General features: G+C 42.7%; 1 protein-coding gene across 2 annotated transcripts in view; it reads right to left on the bottom strand.

Moving 5' to 3' along the window:
• Positions 1 to 362: 362 nt before the first annotated feature.
• Positions 363 to 21,272, bottom strand: part of LOC146198781 (spatacsin) — a 70,628-nt gene continuing 49,718 nt past the window's right edge. The window contains exons 25-38 of one of the 2 annotated variants that reach the window (XM_084594273.1): positions 20,856 to 21,224; positions 19,055 to 19,171; positions 16,606 to 16,848; positions 15,365 to 15,481; positions 15,123 to 15,243; positions 11,322 to 11,458; positions 10,244 to 10,454; positions 8,782 to 8,925; positions 6,104 to 6,354; positions 4,975 to 5,137; positions 2,978 to 3,063; positions 2,715 to 2,864; positions 1,026 to 1,177; positions 363 to 648 (exon numbers count right to left, since the gene is read on the bottom strand). In XM_084594273.1, coding sequence (XP_084450399.1) covers positions 465 to 648; positions 1,026 to 1,177; positions 2,715 to 2,864; positions 2,978 to 3,063; positions 4,975 to 5,137; positions 6,104 to 6,354; positions 8,782 to 8,925; positions 10,244 to 10,454; positions 11,322 to 11,458; positions 15,123 to 15,243; positions 15,365 to 15,481; positions 16,606 to 16,848; positions 19,055 to 19,171; positions 20,856 to 21,224 — 2,445 coding nt within the window. In that variant the 3' untranslated portion in view covers positions 363 to 464. The remainder of the gene's footprint in view (positions 649 to 1,025; positions 1,178 to 2,714; positions 2,865 to 2,977; positions 3,064 to 4,974; positions 5,138 to 6,103; positions 6,355 to 8,781; positions 8,926 to 10,243; positions 10,455 to 11,321; positions 11,459 to 15,122; positions 15,244 to 15,364; positions 15,482 to 16,605; positions 16,849 to 19,054; positions 19,172 to 20,855; positions 21,225 to 21,272) is intronic. The other variant, XM_084594275.1, reaches the window with a different exon arrangement.

Genomic DNA, 21,272 nt, shown 5'->3' with positions numbered 1-21,272 from the left:
AATCTCCGGTGGTTTTACACCATTAATGGCGGCAACAAGCAGCCAAAGTTGTGCAGCAGACCCGGCCCCAGGCGCGAAAATGATCATGTGTCATTTGGAGAAATACCCCTCGTAGGGGCGCGGCCTGCAGTTGATATATCGAATGGTCCACTAAACTGCAGTTCAATATAGGTGAACACTGCTCCTATACTTTGCAAGGGTTTTCTAAGGGATATTCTGAGAATTTGGTATAAGTAATTATTTAATATACATACCACTATCTGACCATCTATATTTCGAAATCGCCTTCCAACTCCATAAGTATATGCTCAACTGTACCACCGCCAGGTGATATGTTAAAATGTTAAAATGATATGTTCATATTTGAACAAAAACAACTTTATTGCGGTAAAAACATTTCCTTTGTAAAGCTCTCCTTTTTACACATAATATAGTATTTTGATCTCTGCAAGAAGTATTAACAACTATCGAATATCTTGTTCAAGGCGATCTTGTAGATAGGGGTGGTCTTTTAAAATCTTTGAAGCTAGCCGTGAAAATCCAAGCCTTTTTGCTAACTCCAGCCGTGACTCCAAGCAAGGGAGCCTTTCGAGAACATGCTCAAGGGCTTCCCGGCTCTTCTCATTTCTTGTGGGTTCTGCCTCATACCTGGAAAACAAGCACCCTTTTCGTTAAGAACAATCCTCAGATGCAACACTTCACAACAAAGCGTACAGCAGTTGTCTCTCAATCAGCTTGTCCGGTCTGCCAGTCCGCCACTTCACTAAGCTGTGGGGGTTTTAAGGGCCCATACCTGCTCTAAGCATTCTTCCTGTGAAAACGTACCTGTATGCATTAAGGCTTATTTTTCGTAATTCTGGCTAGTGATTTTCATTAAAAAAACATAACCAAGTGTGACAAACTCGTGGCAAACTTCTATGGCTAGCACTTTCTACTTAGATCTCAAAAGCAGCAGTTATGAGCAAAGCTCTTTTCGTTATCCCTTTATATTTTCGAGCTTCCCATGCATGTACGAGTGAGCGTACTTTATCACCAGCTCTTGAGCGTGCTGAGGAGTCAACTCGCAGACTGAGTTCAGGTCTCTCAGGTATCCCCAGTCTTGGCCGAGTAGTACCCTCTGGAAAATAGCAGCACTGTGCCATCCTTGAAGCCCATATGCTTCTGCTATCATGACAGCCTGCACGAAATACAACACCACTGCATGCAAAGGATAATGGATAATTTGCACTTCATACTAAAATAACTCATTATTTTTGTCTTTTACCTTGGTACTAGCATGAAAGAATAAAAATGCTGGCAGTCCTGATCTTTAAACATTCAGAAATAAAAATGAGGCAGCAGCAAGTATTGCCAGCTAAGCTGTACATATTTGCACTACAATGCCACATTTTGAATTCCGTTTATGGTTTCTCTTTCCTGGCACCCTTTGTTTGAAGGGTAACTTGAAATTTTCAGATCACTTGGCATCTCTCTCTGTCACAACAACTATTTTCCCCCCCAACATAGTACTCAGTAAAATAATTCAGCAATATATTTCGGGTCAGAAAATCCTGACAGCACAACTGGATATGGTGCTGTCTATGATAAAGCCTCCTATTTTCTGTGGCGGAAAATTATAAGCTTTGCTGGGAACAAAGAATCTGCAATACTTTGCACAAAGCTTCCCACACGTTAAGGCATGTGGTATTTCGCACAACAGCTGCCACCGTGTCACCGCTTTTTGTCTTGCTGCTTCATGTTTTGTGCAACACCTACTTGTTTCCTGCTGTGCTCATTCGCCCTTTCTTTCTCTTTTTCCCATTCCCCACTCATTGCTGGTTTTAACAGCCTACTCCCCTTATTTGCCTGTGCAGCTTTCTTTCCATGTTTATAGCAATTCTTGTCAACACGTGCTTTCACTTGGTGGCCCCAAGGTCAAGAAGTTGGCTTTTTAGTGCAGCTCACCATTTTGGTGAGTGAGCTTGCTGTTAATACCTTAAAGAACTACAGAAAGAAACAACTGTGCCATATTTGCAATTTCTTTCAAAATTTGACACAATATGCTTTTCGGAGCAGATAATTTGAGAAAGAACCACATTTATAGTTGAGCAAATAGGGTAAACTGCCTTCGGCAGGTGCCAGGTACACGATTCTTCCTATACTGATGTGCGAACTTGTTGCTGCCAAGGCCAAACAAAGATATTAAATTAAATTGGTTCACAGGAAGGGAAAGGCGCAGTAACTGTCACACTTGCTCTGTGGACACCCGAACCGCGCCGTAAGGGAAGGGAGGAAGGTGGGATTGAAAGTGGAAAGAGAGAAAGGGGAGCCGTAGTGGAGGGCTACGGAGTAATTTCGACCACCTGGGGATCTTTAACGTGCGCTGACATCGCACAGCACACGACGCCTCTTCGTTTCGCCTCCATCGAAACGCAGCCGCCGCGGTCGGGTTCGAACCCGGGAACTCCGGCACAGTAGTCGGGCGTCTTACCACTGCACCACCCCGGCGGGGCGCCAAACAAAGATATGTGAGCATCAGAGGCCGAGAAATTCTCTCTGAACCATGCGCATTTTCTAGTTTCTTTCCCAAGTTTCTTCCCAATCTGCAGTGCCTGAATTTAATGTTTTCTTTGGGTGTAAGAATGCAACAACTAGACCCACAAACAGTTGACCCAATGATCAACTGTTTCAAAAAAAAAAAAAAAACAAAAAAAAAACTGCAAAATCACCCCCACCTCAAAAAAATTCGGATGCTGTGCCACTATGGTGAGGGCAGAAGTAGGCGTCAAGTTGAGAAGCTGAAGTCGTGACTTGAAGTAACGCAACTGGAGGGCAACCAGCTGTGCTTGTCGAGCACATGCTTGGGCCCTCAAGAGGCACTCTGCCTGCAAGTAGGATGACCAGTTCATGAGGTTGTGCAGCAGCATCAAACTGAGCAGATGCAGTACTGACATTTGCAAGACTAAGCACAAATTATAATGCAGTGAAGAAAACGCACCTTCACATAGCTTTCAGCTGCATCAGCCAGGTCCTGCATCACTGTATCCAAAGTCTGCTGTTCCTGCATGCTCCATGTCATGGGTCCTAATGCCAATTGCAACAATGGTAAGGACAGGTAAGAATAATCAACCACTTGCTTGTGCTAAACGTCGCATACAATGCTATACTGTAAACGGTCTCTGGACTCTGGGTGCCCTGAAATGCACTGGGCACATTCGATTCTCAGTCCTGGGCTATTCCGGACTACTTGCTGACATGAATCTGGCATTTCATTTTTCTCGTGCAGATAAGAAGCTCCGCCCACCACTACAACTGCCGGGAATGTAGTGCCGCGCCAATGGCCATATTGAGTTAGACTCCGTGCGTGTTCCGAATACTTTTTGGTTCCTGCACATGATATTGGACATTAAATCATGACTAGAGCTTCGTAGCTGGTTTCTAAGCAGCTGTAAGAAGTTTGAATCTTGCACCTTCGCTTTCTCGTCTTTATGTTCACTACACATCGATGCATTCAAAACCTTGAAAGTGGACTGTTTGCTTGAGCTGTCCAGAACTTCACCAAGCTGTTCCGCTGTTTTTATCTTTAGCATACAGGCCTGAGTTGCAAGCAAACCAATGTGTGCTGGAGCAGCTTTAGAACAGGAGTTTGCAAATGTTTTTTGCAAACGCTTTCATCTGCTTTCAAGCACACTGAATTAGGGTACTTTGGCCTTGGGGAGAAATTTGCAAGCAGCAATGGCAAACAAACCTCGCCAAGCTGAGTTCTGTCAAATGCTTGGCATTCCCGCATGTTGTGCTTCATTCATGAAAAGAATTGGTTGATTCGCGCCTCTGCTGTCCATCCTGCTATCACGCGAATACTGTAGATAAACGTGCTTGTGGCGTCACTGTGAAAGAACTGCGTCGTGGTGACTGATGGTTTGCATCATCTGCTATAGCAGACGACAGTAGCAGTCTGCAAGCAGCAGTCTCTGGTGTTCAGGTGATGTGACCATGACACTATTTCCTGTCAGAGCAGAAACTGGGGAGCTTGTCAGCAAGTAAACCAGAACTGGATAATCGAATATGCCCACTTCAACAAAGCTGCCATCCCTTTTCCAGAGGCTTTCACTGCCACTCTGCCTCTCTGAGCTTTTCAAAAGTACATTCCTCTCTTCTTTCGCGCAATGGTGGAATTTTATTTTCAATGATGCGATAAAAGCCATCCCTATGGGACAGAAATCGTGGCAGAAGCATGGCAAGTGATCACAGAATAGGGCCAACAGAGAGCACTTCAGAGTGCCTTAAATGTATGCCACATATCTGTTGACACCAGCCTGTTTGTTTAAACTGGTTTGGCTTACTACCTATGCTCCTGAAGTGCATCAGTAACTACACTACACTAGGCCAAGGTTTCGCTGTACATAATGGTGTAAACCCACTGGGAACGCTATCTATAAACTGGAAGTCTTACCAGCCACGATTGCAAAATATAACTCATTTAGCATAATTTCAGCATAATATTTCAACAACACTTTCACTATGGTGCTAAGATGTGGATAATATTTAGTAAAGCAGAAAGAACATGGGAAACTAATATTGCAGCAGTTCCATGATTTGTGCTCTTGTCAACAGTGGCCAATCGCCAAGGCAAGGACAGCACAAGGACAGCACGAATACACAAGGACAGCAAGAAATGTGTTTACACTTGTGTAAATGCACACAGATTACATCCAACACGTACGTAAGCACCATTCAACGAGAACTCCCAGTTCATTAAGTAGACTACTTAACATCCATCAGCTAAAAAAGCGCCCTGTGCCAATACAACACACATATAACGCATGACTCGAGATCAGTACCAGAGTAGAGTATAGTAGCAGTAGTAGGCAACAGCAGCAAAAATATGCCCACAGCTGATGAGCTATGTCCCAACTGTGTGCAACCAGTCAGAAAAAGAAAAAAAAAAAAGCTGATACATTAAAAAAAAAAAAAAAATGACGACTGGTACCTTACCATCACTAGAAAGTCTGTTTATCTTCTTGAGGGCTGCAGATTCTAGGTTTTCAGCAATCTCGCGATGCATGTTGAAATTCAGTGTAAGCATGGAGTAGAAATCTGTGTCTGCGCAGCCCCTGTGCTTGAGGTAGTCGAGCAAAGCCACACGCAGGTATGGCACCTGACAACAGAGAAAAAAAAGTGCAAACACTCAACAACTCTAAAAGGTCTTCAAATCTGTACCTTTGACTGCCATTAAGGAAAATGTTTCAAAAGTAGCGGCAAGGTTAGCAGACACCAAAGTAAATAAGGTTAAACAAGAGTGGAGCATAAAAATGATTAGAAAACGAAACATGTATTTGATGATCAGTGTTAGTCTCGTTATTACTGGCCTTTTTCAATACGCTATGCAGATTTTCCAACACTCGGCTGAGGCAAGAAAAACAAGTGAGAATGAATAAAATTCTGCGAGAATACAACATGGCAAATCTGGAAATCATGGACACTAATACTGAGTGCCATTAGCACGTAAGTGACATGAATTGAATTCCCACTCACTCAAAGGTGAGAAAAGTGGATGCCTGGCTGCAAAGACTGTTCCAGCCTATGTATCTCTACAATCTCGTCAACAGTGCCACAAAAAGAAGGAGCCATCTAAAAAGGAAGTTCTGGGCTGCCTCCAGAAGCTGACTGCAATGGCCTAAAGATGTGCCAGCAAAGACCTACATACACCTGCCTAGGGCAATGCGAAAACAATTTTGCTTGCCTAGGGCACGCAAAATATTTATCAAACCTTTACCCAGGCCCAAGATGTGATCACAGTGCTCGAATATCCATGCACTGAACAGTTTTCTACATTTTCTTGAACAGGCTAGAACACACGTTACATGTTAGCACTAGTTGCATGTAAGATTCAGTCATTCAAATTTGGCTAAGTATTGTACCCGAAGGGTGCTCATCGCAGGTGGCTTACAAGTGCAGCGCACTAAGCAAAACCCAAGCTCTGGTGAAGTCCTTGTTGTTCCATTTTACCGGTACAAATTGTAATCGAACAAGCAATTTCTTTCTGTCCTTTCACAACTGTTTCCGCAATGTTACTCTTTTCCCGTTTTGACGCCAACTATGCAAACCAAGAGACTGGGCTTACCTTTTCCATGCCCTTCTGGAAGAGCAGCTCAAAGTGGTGGTGCTGCTGGAGCAGGTCGAACACGTAGGTCATCTCACTGTAGCGGGCCATGCCAGTCAGCAGGGACACCAACAGGCCGAAGTGGTCACCAGCAACCAGGTATGGTGTGAGCCGATGGCAACGATGCAGTACACGTGATATACCCTCCATGCTGCAAGCTTCCAGGAAGCAGCTGTGCGCCCGCACGCACAGCTCCACCTCCACAGACAGTGCTGCACACCACAGAGTACGGCAGCGTCACAACAAGTCTGGGACTTGTGCACAGCTATAGTTTTGCTGCTGCTGGCGGTAAAACTGAGAGAGGTGCACACTGCCTGCTTAAGTGTACAGAGACACTAGAGAGAACTTTCGACAAGGGACGCTCTGTAGTCAACAGTAAAGAGCATTGTTATAGTTATAAAATGGGGAGAAAACACATGCTTTTCTGTGAGCCAGAATGCAGGTCAGTGAAAGAACGGGACAACAGCACCACTGTATGATCAATATACTGCCTGTCCTTAATGTTATATTAAAGGCTGACCCACCTAGCTACTCCGCTGAACATACTGATAATAAACAAATAATCCACTCACATTATACTACACGGAATACTTGAATTTGGTTTCAAAGACATCAATTGACCTCCAGCAACTAGAACAAAAAAGAAACCTTAAAGACCAACCGAAAAAAAAATTTATTTTTGTTCCAATGTGATCGGTGAGTCTTAAAACTAATCCAGACACCTTTTAATGCTCCATGGAAAGCTATTTCTGTAGCTACAAGCATTTCGAAACCGCATAGTAGATGATGCATGCGCCTTGTGTTACGTCGTGGAGTTGGGCAGTTTACTGGATATGACATAAAAACAGGCGCTCGAGAAGCGTCCTCAAGTGCCTTAACCTGGGACCATTGCGTGTAAACAGTCTAAGGGCGGCTTGCAGTCGAGCTTGAGGCAGAAATTTGGCTTGGTGATCCCAGGTTTGTTACAATGACAAAGTTTTTATAATTTACCACACCGAAACAGTGTGCAGTTGTCAGGGGCACGAAAGCACGCAGCATGCCACTAACGTGTGCGTCGCATGCATTTCAGAAGTGCGAGAAACATAGGGCAAAACAAACAGTAGGTGGCATTGTTAGTGGTTGGCTCTCGTTCGCAGTGCTGTAAATTTTTTCACACAATTGATAGTCACGTCTCTCACAACACCGCTGCCCACGCGCAGCGGTTTTTGCAAGAAGCCACCAGTATGCAACAACTACAGTGCCTGAAGGTCTGATTGCGCCCCTTTTTACCCATTTCTGCCTCTTAGTTACGGCCACCTTTTTTCCAGTTTCCGTTCGAGAAACGACGGTTTTTGTGAGCGATTGCGGAAACACTCACTTCAGTTACGAAAGCTATATTTTGTTTTTAGTGCTCTCTCTTGACTTACTGCTAGAAAACACTGTTTTAGAGTAGTGAGCAATTTCTCTTTAGTCTTTACAGGGAAACAGTTCTGGGCTTGCAGAGAAACACTCATGGGGTAAGAGGTTTTGTGGACAATATATTTCCCTAGTGCGTTTTTTAAAAACATATGAGATTCGGCTATACTGTGCTGCACGATCATTATCAACTAAGCACTTTTTTACAACATTAACATATTTTGCAACACATGAGCATCATGAAATAATTCCTATTTTAAAACTCAATTATTTAAAGTCGCAAAGCATCAGTACCGAAGCTACACACGAGAAACAACTACAGTAAAGTGCATTCAGGCAAGTGGTCCGAAATCGCCGCAATCACTTCGAGATGAATATGTCCTAAAGTAAGTTCAGTATTGCCGATTGTGGACTGCAGGGTTCAAAGGCAACTTGGGCTGCTTTCGATGCCGTAGTGCAGGGTTCTGGATTTATTTGGGTGACCTATGGGTCTTTGTATTTCTAAGGATGCAAAATGCAACCAGGATGGCCAAGGATTGAAACTGAGACCTTGGGATCAGCAGCTAAATGCTGAAGCCACCCAGCCACTGCTAGTGGTTGTCTACGGCAAGAAGAGGCCTTTTTTGCTTTATACTAATCTGACGACTAAGTTATTCCAATACTCAAACTGCTGGAAATAAGTGAAATGTGTCAGAAATTTGTACAAGCTAAAAAGTAACTACAAATAGCAGAACTTCAGTTTTGCAGAGTTTCAACAAGGATGCAATTTTCATCTTTACAAAGCAATGCAATCGGAGCATTTTCATAGTCGAAGACTTCTCTTATTTTTTGCTGTCATCACACAACTAACCTGGGATGGCTGCAGTTTTGCGCCCTTTTGGTAATTTGCATGCATTATTCCAAGTGCAAAAAAAAAAAAAAAAAAAGTGATTACAAAGCAGTTTTTTTTTTCTTTGTGTTTACTTTTCCTTTTTTTTTCTAAAGCTCCATCATTCAGGTTTTCTCCAACATACCACACCTCGTAGCCAAAACTTCTTGCACATCTACAGTGATCTGAAATTTAACGGACTTCAAATAAGAATTAAGGAACACATTTTGGCATGCACTTGTGACGCTACACGCACCATTTCCTATCTGAAACGTGTAGCAGCTTTTCTTTTTCAAATCCTTGACTCATATTTCGTGGCACACCCTACACAGCTGTGTTGAATAACATACATAAAAAAGAAAAACTGACAGCATACCTCTGAAGCCGCAGCGAATGGCATCAAGGTTAGGTGCACGGGCCTTGAGCAAGAGATTTCCTAGCAAGCATGGATCACTGCACAAGCCCACGGAGAGATCCCAGGACTCAAGAATGGTGTTTTTCACATTTTCACGGCCGCGTCCTGAGGGTGGCAAGCGACAACAAAAATTACACGTACACTCAAATATTGAACACAGATGCACGTCTGAAGACAACGGAAATGTTGGTCCCTTTTAGATAGTATCTGAACAAGAAAGTTTACCAGAAGTTTTACCCTGCATCACATGATTGGCATAATCATACCACGACTTGATTCACTAAGTTACATAAAAATTTAAGAGCACTATGCTAGCCACTAAAAGGCACTCAATACTGTACCCATTCATAGTCACATTGGCTTACATTACTGAGTGCAATTAGATGAACACGGAATAACCCAATCCATTGTTCTTAGAAGCCTAGAATCTCAGCTTGCTGCCACAACCTCAGGCAGATCTCGAAAGCTCACATACATCTCCGAGTAGGCATGATTCAATTTACATATACAGGACCTGATTAGATAGATATATCTCTTTACCTACCTAATGAATTGTGCTAAGAACAAGACAAAAGCATTAAAAGAAGGAAACACACTGCGCCTGTGTCTGTCCTCATTTCGTACTTTAATCCTATAGCATTCATAGAGCTGTTCTTTTGACATGCGGTACCAATTAGCCCTACACCTTGCTCTTGTGAGACGTCTCCGCTTACTGTTGCCATCCACCCATGAAGAGGGGCTGCATCAGAAAAGAGAAAGAGCTCCAGAAATCACATGAACGACCACACTGGGTCTGGGGGCCCCTATCTGAGAAGCGCTCCTTGGCATGAAGACTACATGAGCATGCCCATGTAGTCTTCAATAAGAAACTTCTGCATACAAAAATTGATCTTCAGACTCACTTGATGCATTTAAATAAATATTACTGACTGCTCTCAAGTTGCATGGTTTTTATCTCACCGCAAAGTTGTGAGTGATTTTTTTTTTTATTCTAAACTAAGGTAGGTACTGCATAGATTAAACAACACAAAAGAGAGGGACAAAGGAAGAAACTGGCATATGAAGCTCTGGAAAAGCGTTTTGTGTGTCTTCCTTCTCTCATCCCAGTCCTTTTGCATGGTTTGTTATAGCAAACCTTGACCACATTGCCTAGTCTCTTGTTCCACTGAAGTACTGTATAGATTTCAACCTAATAAACTGACATCAGTCAATAAATACAATAGCTGAAATGTCAGCAGCCTGCATGGTAAGCAGTAATAGCACTACTTTATATGTTTTAATAAAAAAAGGGGGACACAGCAGTATTTTTTTCTTTTTTTTTTTTTTTTTTTTCCATCATCTCAATGTAGAATGCACACGTGAACACCTGCGGAATGAATTGGCAGAGCTCTACTTTCCTAGGAGAAGCCAACGGAAATTTTACCTGCGATAGCTTTGATTGCAGTCATGGCCTGACGAAACAGAAATGTAGCCACATCCTCATCCGCAAGCTTGAAGCACAAAATAACTTTCTTTGCCAGTGCAAAGTCGCTGCGTGAAAGTTTCCGCTCTGCATCAGTGCAGTCCAGAAGTCGTTGCAGGTAACAAATGGGGTCAGACTCCAAGGCTAGCTCCTCGTATGAACACTGTAGATGCTGTAAAGGTCAACGCAGACATCATCTTATATATATATATAAAAAAAAAAACATGTTTTGCATGTTGGTGCAGTGTACAGCTAGAAGAGATACGAGAGGGAGCGCGTGGGCTCTACACTTTGCAAAGTGTGGCCGCCGACAGTTGATAAGAGTCAGCAGTAAAGGCGCATGCAAATAAAGCTAGGTCGGCTGCTCTTTCCGAGTATGCCCCTGGTGCAACCCATTCTCGTCTTCTGTTGGTTTGGTGGCAGCACTTTGCAAATGCAAAGGTCACGCACTTCCGTGTTCCCTCTCATTTTGCTTGTAACTGTACATTAAATACACGCAGTATAATGGACATTAAAATGTGCCAAGGAATAATTACAAAGACACACAGATATTTTTATGAAAGAACTGTTCTCAAAGGTAGTCCCTTATTACAGCAGGCAGTATTTTCCATCAATCCTACAAGTACAAAATCAAAATTTTCTATTTCTTTAATACACACGGCAAACGATCTAGTACTCAATATGCAACCGAATTCATATTCTTGGCAACATGGTGACATATAAACATGCGCAATAGAATTATTAAATGTTTGCTGTGCCGAGAAAAAAAAGGCAATTTTTAACTGTTACCCCCGAGATTATGATACAATAAAGGTGGAGCCTTCTCAACAGTGCTTTACACCAAACAAGGCAATCATTTTAAATTTAAAGGCGCCAAAACCACACATACACACAAGCAAAGAAAAACAGGACAGAGCACTTGTGTGTATGTGTATGCGCCGTTTTGGCACCTTTAAATTTAAAATGCTCAGCTACCAACTAGCCCAACAAGAAGTTCTCTTAAACAAAGCGCAGGAAGCTCTGTGTCAACAACTCTTACCAGAGAAAGGTTGAACATGACTAGGACACGCTGACAAAGCTCTTGGGAATGGTTTGCCGAGCTGGATAGTTGCTCCAGGAGTTTCAAGATCCCTTCATCATTGAACCCCTTGCTGCTGCCGGCATTTTGACATGCTGCTACACATGGCATGTAAAATATGTTAGACACATTTCTTTCCAAGCTTGTTGCAAGATCATGAATACGCAGTGGTACATAGATATGATGATGTCAGGTACAATGCAATAGTAACACGGCTGACTATAAACTATGCAGTGGTAAATGTAATAATGACGTAAAGTATAACTGCAGTAGTATCAAAGCTGACTGGCTTTTCAGAAAGCACATTACAGCAGATGTTTAGTGATTCGATCTCGGCTAATACGAACTTCAGTACGACACTAATTCGTATGCATGAATCCCCTGATCAGAGTGCACTGTGCACATTAAACACATATTATTATTGATCAACGTTTCTATTTTATTTTATCCAGCAACTGCACTCAACCCGTGAAGCTAAAAAATATCACTGTTTGCTAAAACACAAACTAATGCCCTACAGAAAAACAAGTTAGTGCATGCAAATCAATGCTATCAGACACCATTCCTAGTTTCCACCAGAAAGGGACAATTTTCCACATAAATGGTGTATTCAAGCTTTACTTTAAAAGACGATATGTTAGTTTTGAGTACAAATACTGGTGGTAAGTTTTTTTTCAGGGATGAGGGAAACTTTTGCATGATGCGTCATACATAACCGGCAGAAATAGCAACATCAAACTGTCACGACCTATCACGTAAACACCCAAAGTATCGTGGAAATAACTTCTGCTTCAATGGTGTACATTACACTTGACATTATAAACTCTGCACATAGGGTCATTCGCTAGAATGTGAATGTCTAGTCTCCAGGACATGGCAACCAGTGGCTGTTTTGGTGAGGCGCCAATATTGCAGGGGTGCAACAGCTGAAATAGGATTTGTAGTAACTTTTGAAGCAGTAAAATCAATATTTGGAGCAGCTCACAGAAAAAAAAAGAAAAAGTCGCATTTTGTAGCAGGAATTAAAATTTTGGAGCCATTAAACAGGGAAGAAACCTTACTTCGGGCAAAAATGAAGAAATGTGAATATCGGGCCGTATTAACGTAATCCAAAGGAAATCTAGCAAGGGCCATCTATCGCTGGCACTTAGTACACATCTTTTAGGAGTCCAGTGCGCACCATTTTTGTAAATAAGCGTTTTGTACTCCAAGGCATACTATCACACTAAACAAGAAAATGCCAAAAGTAGATAAGAACGCAAGTTATAAGCAAAAAAAGCTGATGAGCGAGTGCATCTTCGACCCATGATTTACACTTTCTATAGGGGCTGGAGATGGCTCGGTGGTTTTGACTCAATATTTTGATTAAGGGGAGGCGGGCAATGACTCGGGATATTAGGTTATATATATCATGCACGGAGCAGACTTCAAAGCATTTTTATGTTCCAGCATCCATTAATGTTAATTTTGGCATTCAAAACCTAAGGCTGGTGTGAGTTTCCTGACCTGCTGAATCCCAAAATATATTTCACATGTACCCCTTCAAGTTATATTATCACAAACACAGAAGCCATAACTGATGCACCTCCTACGCTATCTGACGACGAAAACGTGAGTCTATCGAAGAGACAGCATAAAAACCTTACTGTACATAAATGGCCCAACAAAGCACCAAAAATTTCCAAGAGCCGCATAAAAAAGTAGAGATATATCCATTAAAGCCACGCAGTGCTTAAAACACAGTGTTGAAGTATTGCTCCAAAGTCACAAGTACCACCACGACCCTTTTCGCAGTTGAACGCAGTAGCAACAGGTACTAGCAGTGGTGCCTCGTTACAAGCGGCCCCTTTGCGTTACGGGGATGCTTCACCGCATCAACCGTCACCCGTGCGGTGAAGCATCCCCATAACGCAATGGTTCAGTGGGAGCGGAGGAAGCATGTGGAAAAAAAAATTGAGTAGGCATTAGAATGGCGTGACGCCACCTCAAAATAAAATTAAAAAGGCCAGTGACACGTGCTGCAGTGCCCGAAACGTCGCGACTGGCCATACCATGGTCGCAGAAAGTTCTCCCTGAGTATGGCAAACTTTTGCAGCTAGTCGGGACATTCTGGCGCAGCGTAGCGCAAGTTTAATAAATTTTACGCTTATGGCGCAGCTTGCCGCAGAAGTATGCAGCTGTATCAAAATGGCGCAACTGGCGCAGCTGTTGCACCCCTGGTACTGGGCTTGAAGATGGGCTTCCAGGCTTCCACAAGCTCCCCAACACTGTTGTGAAGACTCAGCTCTGGAAGGCCTACTGCAGACGTGTTGATTGACAGGTGTAGGGCTGTCTTAAATATCGCGCTTAATAAGAAATGCAAGGCATCTTGCACATGGTAGAAATAGCAAATGGTAGCGCAACTCCCATAGAAGCCTGCATGTTGACTTTGAGCGAGGCTTTAGTTTCTTTAGATTTTAGGCTTTAGATTATAAAAGGGCGAGGGATTTTGCAAAGTACATATCAGTGTCAAAGAACAAAGAAAAACGAACGGAATAACTGTAACGCTAGCATTAGAACACCCAGCTGTAAGAGCTTAGGTAAGGAATTCAAATAGGAATTGTTACTATTTAGAAGTTAATGCATCTGAGAAGTGAAAATAACTGCGATACAGCTTCACTCCCTACAACTAAAATTTCGCCCTGTTCGTGACTCTAGTCTTTTACTCGCGTTTCATCTGTCACTGAGAGGAGTCAATGTGAGGCTACAAATTTACAATTTCAGCATTCATACATATAAGAAAGACCCCACTGACAATAAGAACATCCCTGTGATACCAGTTAAAGCACATTCAGCGAACATTGGTGCAGTAATGCGACGCAGTAAGCGAAACGCACAGCACAGGGAGCGGAACGGAAGGCTTTGCGTAATGGGACACGAGTCTTGGGGTCAATACAATCTCACCTTCACCGTTCGATTAAAATAGATGCAGCAAGACGCTGCTCATGCAGACTTGTCTCTGTAAAACAAGCCGCCACTTTTGCGACGTGCCTGGGAGGCCGAGCTGGCCAAGCCACGCAGCACTGTCCCATCATCCGAAAATGCGCACATGCAGCGGCAGTCAGTTTCTCATCAAGCACACACAGTCTTCGCCTTGCTGTGAAGCTCCACCACAACCAGCAGAACGAAATACTAACTGTTTTACACAGATAACCCACTTTGCACGCAGCACGCGATGCTGAATGTTGAACTGGGGCCAATGACTCACCCACACTGGGCCGCGGGTGAAAAAACTTCAGTCTGAACCCTATCTGAGCTTTGGGCAACTACGCAGCAGATACTAAATGGCCGAGAGAGGTCGGTAAAAACAAGCTAAAATATTGTTATAAATACGACAAATTTTTTCTTACGCAAGAAACAAAAACTGCATTCATTTCTGCGCGTAAATATTACATTTAGTTTCCAGTCCTTTGCAGTAATCTTATTTTTTTTTGCTTTAATATTTTGCCACACAGTTCGCAGGGGCCCCTTCCATCGTTCATCATCATCATCGAGTTGATGCCGCTGGCAATAGGCAGCTGCACGTGTTTCCTTCCAAGTAGCGCAACCAGTTGCATTGACCTTGTCATGTAAGTCAAACGGCTAATACGATTTCATTTCATTGAACTGAATTGAATTGAAGCAACATCTAGTCGCCAATAACTTACATTTGAATTTAGCATAGTATATTTCAGAGTAAAAGAAAAAAAAATTAAGTCATAAAAAGAATAACAAGATGCTTACATGGAAGCACAACCATTGAAGTCCTCCTCATAGGTGCTGATAGCGCTCTTCCAACTAATTTCATAATCTCAGGGTCCACATTTTCTGCAGTCAGCATCTGCTGAGCCAAGCGTACACATGTCTGAAAGTGTAAACACACACACAAAAAAAGAATAAAATAAAGAGCATATATTAGATGTGGTTTGCTGCATTCAGTCCAGCCAAAGTGAAGCACCAAAATAAAGATTAAGTGGTTGGCTTACTAGTAAGATATTTAGATCGGTTGTAGAGCTGCCAAAGAGCAGTGATAGCTGGCAAGCCTTGCAAAACTGGCCTTGGGATAAGAGGTCGTCAATAAGCTCCTTCAAGGATTCTATTTCCTGCAAAAATAAAAGAAAGAAGAGAATTAAGGTGTGAAAGATTGCAAAACTGCTTTTTAAAATAACAAAAAAAGATTATTCATGCCTCGTTGCCTTAAAGGGACACTGAAACCAAACTGAAAGTTGGCCCGCACTGACAGGGCAGAGTACAGAGGGGCTTTTTACATTAGAAAAGGTAAAAAAAGAAAAAAAGAAGAAACAGAGGTACCACTGCTGCCTGCCATTTTTGCAAACAAACAATGGTCACATTGAGATATTTCTTTTGTGTGTTGGCCCCTAATGCAAGGCCATTAATTTGTTGACTCCCAACTGATAAGGAAGTATTTTCTGGTACTGAATTTTCTGGTTCTGGCATTTGAATTGAGTGTCAGCGAAAAAATTACTCCATTTTTAAATCGGAGTTTGTCAGCAGCCAAATTAACACTAACATGGCCTCGTAGAAGAAGCCAGAAAAGTGACTATAAGTGAAAAAAAAAAAAAAAAAAATTAGATAGTGCTGTCTTCAGCGTCTCTTAAGAATGCAACATTTGCAGCCCTTAATCTGCATTAAATGTATTTCACGCACGAGAATCATGGCTGCTTTTCCTTACATGAAATGATGTTTGTATATTTCATGCCCTTTCATAGCTACTGGTAACATTGTCCGTGACATTAGTAAAGCAACCTATAAAGTTTCTGACAGTATATATTTTTCACTATTTTCCACTATTTTCAAAATAGCTAAACTTGTTTTTCTATGACTACATCTGTTAGCCACAATAAGTTGCCCCCTGCGTGCATTAGTGCAACATTGCTCTCTGATTATTGCCACTTTTAACTATTCGTGAGACAAAATTTAGCACCTGAGCCTTGGCTTGCATTTGTGTAACTTAATGTGGAAATTGCACTTTTTAGACACACTCACTCACTCTAGCCCTAGAGTTGCTAGTGTGCACAGTGCTCTCCAGTTATTCTGATTGCTAGCTAACATGGAATAATAAATTAAAGCCTGACTACTGGCAAGTGCTTGTGAATATTGCTATGAAAATTTCACTCTGCGTAATCTAGCTGATTCGCCCTGTAGTCACACTCTCGCTCTAGCTCTCTGTTTCTCAACACATGTCGCAGTGAAAGAATGTTCTCACTTGTGGGTTAGTAAGTGTCTCACAGGCACCGGGGCTGGGTGGCGTAGGCATCAAGAGAGCACCGCCATGTCCCACATCCTCTGGCCGTGGCCTGTCTCCAGAGCGAATGCACCAGAGCCACACCTTGGCCTCCCAGTGTTCGGCCTGGGCTGAAGGCCAAGCCGGACTCGCCTGCAGCCAGCGCAGTGCTATGCGCCCCACAAAGTGCCGCTCGACATCTGTGTCCAGGAGCTCCGCTTTGCTCTGTGCAGGGAGTGCAAACGCAAACAGCGAGCCTTAAGACACACTGAAGTGCTGATGCATGAGATTGCATTGCTGCGCGAATTTCGATAACTTATTACTGTAGTAAAATCACATAAAACCGCCTGTGAAAGCTAAGTCACAGAGGTCCTCAAAGCTGTGAGAATGTTACTTAAGCAGCGCAAAAAAAGCAGACAAAAGGTGAGGCACACAGTGAGTGCGTTGAACTTGCTAGTGACTTCACCGAGGTTTTGCTACTGTTTGTATAATGCAGCTAAACATCTTGATTGAAAGCACATGAAAATGGTCTGGTTTGAGTTATGAACTTTAAGCTATAAGGGATGTTTTAGTGGAGGACTCCAGATAATATTGACCATCTGATAAGAATGACAAGAACCCTGCAGGTAGCAATGATTGGATAGAAAAAGAAAATGCATTCACTGCTAAAATGAACAAAGATTGGGTGAGTTGGTAAGGATTCATTATTAGCAACACCAAAAAATAAGAAGCAGGAAGAAGACAATAGTAGACTTGCCCATGTTGTGTTACGTTTTCACTTTGGCCCTCGCTTTTTTTTTTTTTTTTTCACTGCTAAATATGAATGAAGGATTCTTGCCATTTTTATGTATGTTCTCACCCGAGACTGTTTGCCACAGTATATAAGCAATGGAAAAACCTCAATAATATCAGCTAATTTTAGAGCCCTGCATGTGTATACCTCTCTTACGATCCACACATTTGTGGTGTTCTGGTTAACTCAAACCTATTCGCCCACTCTGCAAGAATCTTCTGACACTATAATTACTCCAATTCTTTTCAATGGCTTATGACCACTTTGTGCAAACATTTCATCTCATGCCAATCTGGCTAACCAGCAAAGTAACATACTAGTTGACAACCTATGCCCGTCTCAAACCTGCATATCTTTCCAGAAATCGGCGGTTTACTTCTCGTCGTCTCCTTCTAAACCAATGGTCACACTCATCTCACCACACAGGGACAGGATACACTGACAGATTTAGTCCCAATAGGCCAGTAATCAGAAAGGGGACAGAAGTAAGAAAGAAGGGTGGAACACTTGAGGAGAAAGCAAAAAAAGAACACTTTAAAATGGCAAGCAAGAGTGGATCAATTGCTCCGGAATGAAGGCTGAAGGCCAGCAGGCTGCTCACCCAAGCCCAGCAGCCCATGACTTTTGTGCCAAGAGCAAAAATTTCCTCCATTTACTACTAGATTATTAACTCTTTCTCTAAAGGTTCCATGCCCACATAACCGCAAGTGTGACCCTAGAATGGGAACCTTGCACATTTCTGAGCTTCCCCACCGACAACCTCCATCAGACATAAAAGCAAGAGTTTTGATAAACGAAAGCTAAGCTGGACGATACCTAAACAGACAGCATTTTTGTTCCAGGACTGAAAGCTTGCCCATTAAACTGTGAACATCACAGAGGTGAGCTACTGGCATGAGCATAGTACATGATGCATGATATACCATGCTCAGTGCTATGAAGGCAAGTATTATGACACATTGCATAAGAGCAATAGGCAAATGCATCATGATCTTATGTATAGAAAGGAACCATAGGAAAAGGAAAGGATCCACCAGAAATATTAGACAAGGATAAAAGTTACGGTGCTCAGGAGCTGGCATTGTGCAATGCCAGCATCATCTTGCAAGGTAAAGCACCAACACAGCTAGTCCATGCAGGGGACAAAGTGAGGACGGGATAACAGGGTTACCACTGAATTTAGCAAAACGCAGTAGAAAACAGTGACAGCAATGAATACTACTAGATTAAAGTCGATAATCAATGAGACACGCGACTAATGTTGGGAAAATTTATTGACGAACAATTTCGATGCGCTAAGTTCTATATCACCACTTAGTAATGAAAGTCTACAGAATGTTCAAAAGCCATGGAACTGCAAGTACAATGCTGCTTATGACATTAAACGCTGGCAAGCTTAAGGCATTAAAGAAAGAAGGCAATGCAAGTCATGAAAATGCACATTAACTCATAAGTTTAGGTAACTCATAAATCTTTCAGCTATTTATTGGTAATGTGTGTGTGCCGTGTGCCTTTGCGACCCACCTGCAAAAGTTGAAGCTTGAGAGGTTTAATTTACAGACACAAGCATGGCTCCACGCTGTTGTAATTGATGCAAAACAAGACAAGTACTGCAAAAGAAAACTGTACCTTACATACCTTGAGAAAAGAGAATGCCATAGTTGGATCAACGTCATTTTCTTTCAGCACCCTGTCGCAATCTTCCCAGAAAGCAAAGTCTGTGGCCCCACAAAGACTGTCGAAACGCAGCTCCAGCTGAAAGAAAAGGCATCGTTGAATTTAAAATACACGCTCAAATAAAAACCTCACTTTGTCCTGTGAATTACTAGGGCTTATATTCAAGACACAGCTGACTATAATCTAAACAGTATTTAGTCATTGCTGAGTTCCCCATGAATGGCAAGCAAAAAGTGACATTCAAGACACTACATTTGCTTCATACTCTAAACGTAACAGAAGTTCGCCAGATGAACAAAGCGTTGTGTATAAACAAGGCTGTACATCAGAATGATGCTGGTACTGTAAATAGTACATAAGGTATGGAATGCAGTGATAAGTAGAATCTCATTGCACATACAGGAGCGGACTAATTTTTTGGACTCCGATAATTAAAACTTGCGCGATATTTCATACTTCAATCAGGAACAGTCACCCACTCCATAGAAGTGTGTATATTTTCACGAACGATATTTCAAATTCTGCGGAGTTCAAAACTTTGATTTTTCAAGGATTGTTTTCCGAGTGAACGCTTGCTTTTTTGGCATGACACAGACATAGTGGGGCATTCCTGTTGCAACCAACCAGTTCTTCGCAGCCGTGAAAAGCACCATCTTGGATTTAAACAGTCCTTTGAAGAGACCAGTTTGACTACTTGTTCATTGCTGCCATCTCAAGTAGTGTCAACAACATGTTCTTTGTTGTCAATGAGATGGTTTATAAAAGTGCGCGGTCGGATTAAAAACGAATCACGAGCAGTATTCACCATGGCTTCGCAAACACCACCGCCCACAAGGCAAGGGGTTGCATTCGCAGTTTCTCTCGTTTTGCTTGTTTTCTTCCTGCGAATTCCATGTCGTGACCTCCGCGACCATCGTTAGTTACCCATGCAAACTGAACGTTATAACTTTGTGCAGAATGTGCGTTCATTCACAGCATAACCTGCATCACACTGTCACGAAGTGAAGCAGTGCGGACATGACAAAAGCAGGACTCCGGCTGAGATAATTTAATTGGAGAGTTATAACATAGCACAATCCGCTTCCGCATGACACTGTGGCGCATCCACAGATCGCCTTGAGAGAACTGCACGGTTCCCGGCGGCACGCATGTCTGCTGTGTTGGGTCCAACCAGCACGTGTGCACTGGCGGTATCGGATCACAAAAGCATCTGACCAGGAGTGCCACGCGGAATCTAATCATGGCAGTGGACCGTGCTAGGCTACAACTCTTTATTATCGATATATAAACAAACAAAACATGTTGATCAAAAAAGTCTGCAATATCATAAAGCAGATTTTTCACAGAACAATTATTTCTTTTATGTTCATGAATTTTTTTGGACTGCTGAATTACTTGGACCTTTTACCGGGTCCCACTGAGTCTGAAAACCTGGTCAGTGACTGTATCAAGTTACCCTAAAACTCACATAGGCTTTATATATATGTGTAAACAATTTGAGTCGCATGACATTGTACTAGAAAAATTAATTAAGAAAATAAAGCATGGCTGGCACAGCTACGCTAGCGATGTGAATGCATTACCGATGGCACCCACACAAATTGAATTGTGCAAGCTGTGACACTGTGTAGGCCAGGGACACATTCCCGACAATTTTTCATATCTAATGGCCATGTTTTGTAGAAACGCTGATGCGAGCTTTCTTTGTGTGTCCACACAGCTTAACCCACTGATGGAAGCAGGTGCAGTTTCCATTTCCCACCTGACTGACAGCCACATCGGCCAAGGGCAGTTGGGCAGCCCGTGCCAGCTGGAGTGCACTGGCAAAGTTTCCTGCTTCATTGAGTTGAGCAACTAGAGCAGCCACAGCACAGGAACGCTCCACAGGTGCCGCTGCCCACAGGAGGGCCCAGTCGAAGTCAACGTACAGCGATGGGCTCAGAGAGGCAAGTAAGGGGGCCAGTGTGGGAAGCTCACTGGCATCGTACAGAAAGGCACAGTGGCAAAGGAGGGTCTCCATATCTTTGTGTGAGCGGCACAGATCAAACGAAGCAGTCAGCAGCTTGCGCACTGTCTCCTTCAGCCAAGTCCGAGACTCGAGGCCAGAGCCTGATGTGGGAGCCTCATCGAGCTGCAAAAAAGGTTAAATTGGATTCCATGTGGTATCTTGATTACCGAA

This window comes from Amblyomma maculatum, chromosome 2 (genome assembly GCF_055883805.1).
Source record: "Amblyomma maculatum isolate TAMU_Amacu chromosome 2, ASM5588380v1, whole genome shotgun sequence".
Lineage (NCBI taxonomy): Eukaryota > Metazoa > Arthropoda > Arachnida > Ixodida > Ixodidae > Amblyomma > Amblyomma maculatum.
Note: the sequence above shows the minus strand (reverse complement) of the source record. Positions and strands in the feature narration are given on the sequence as shown.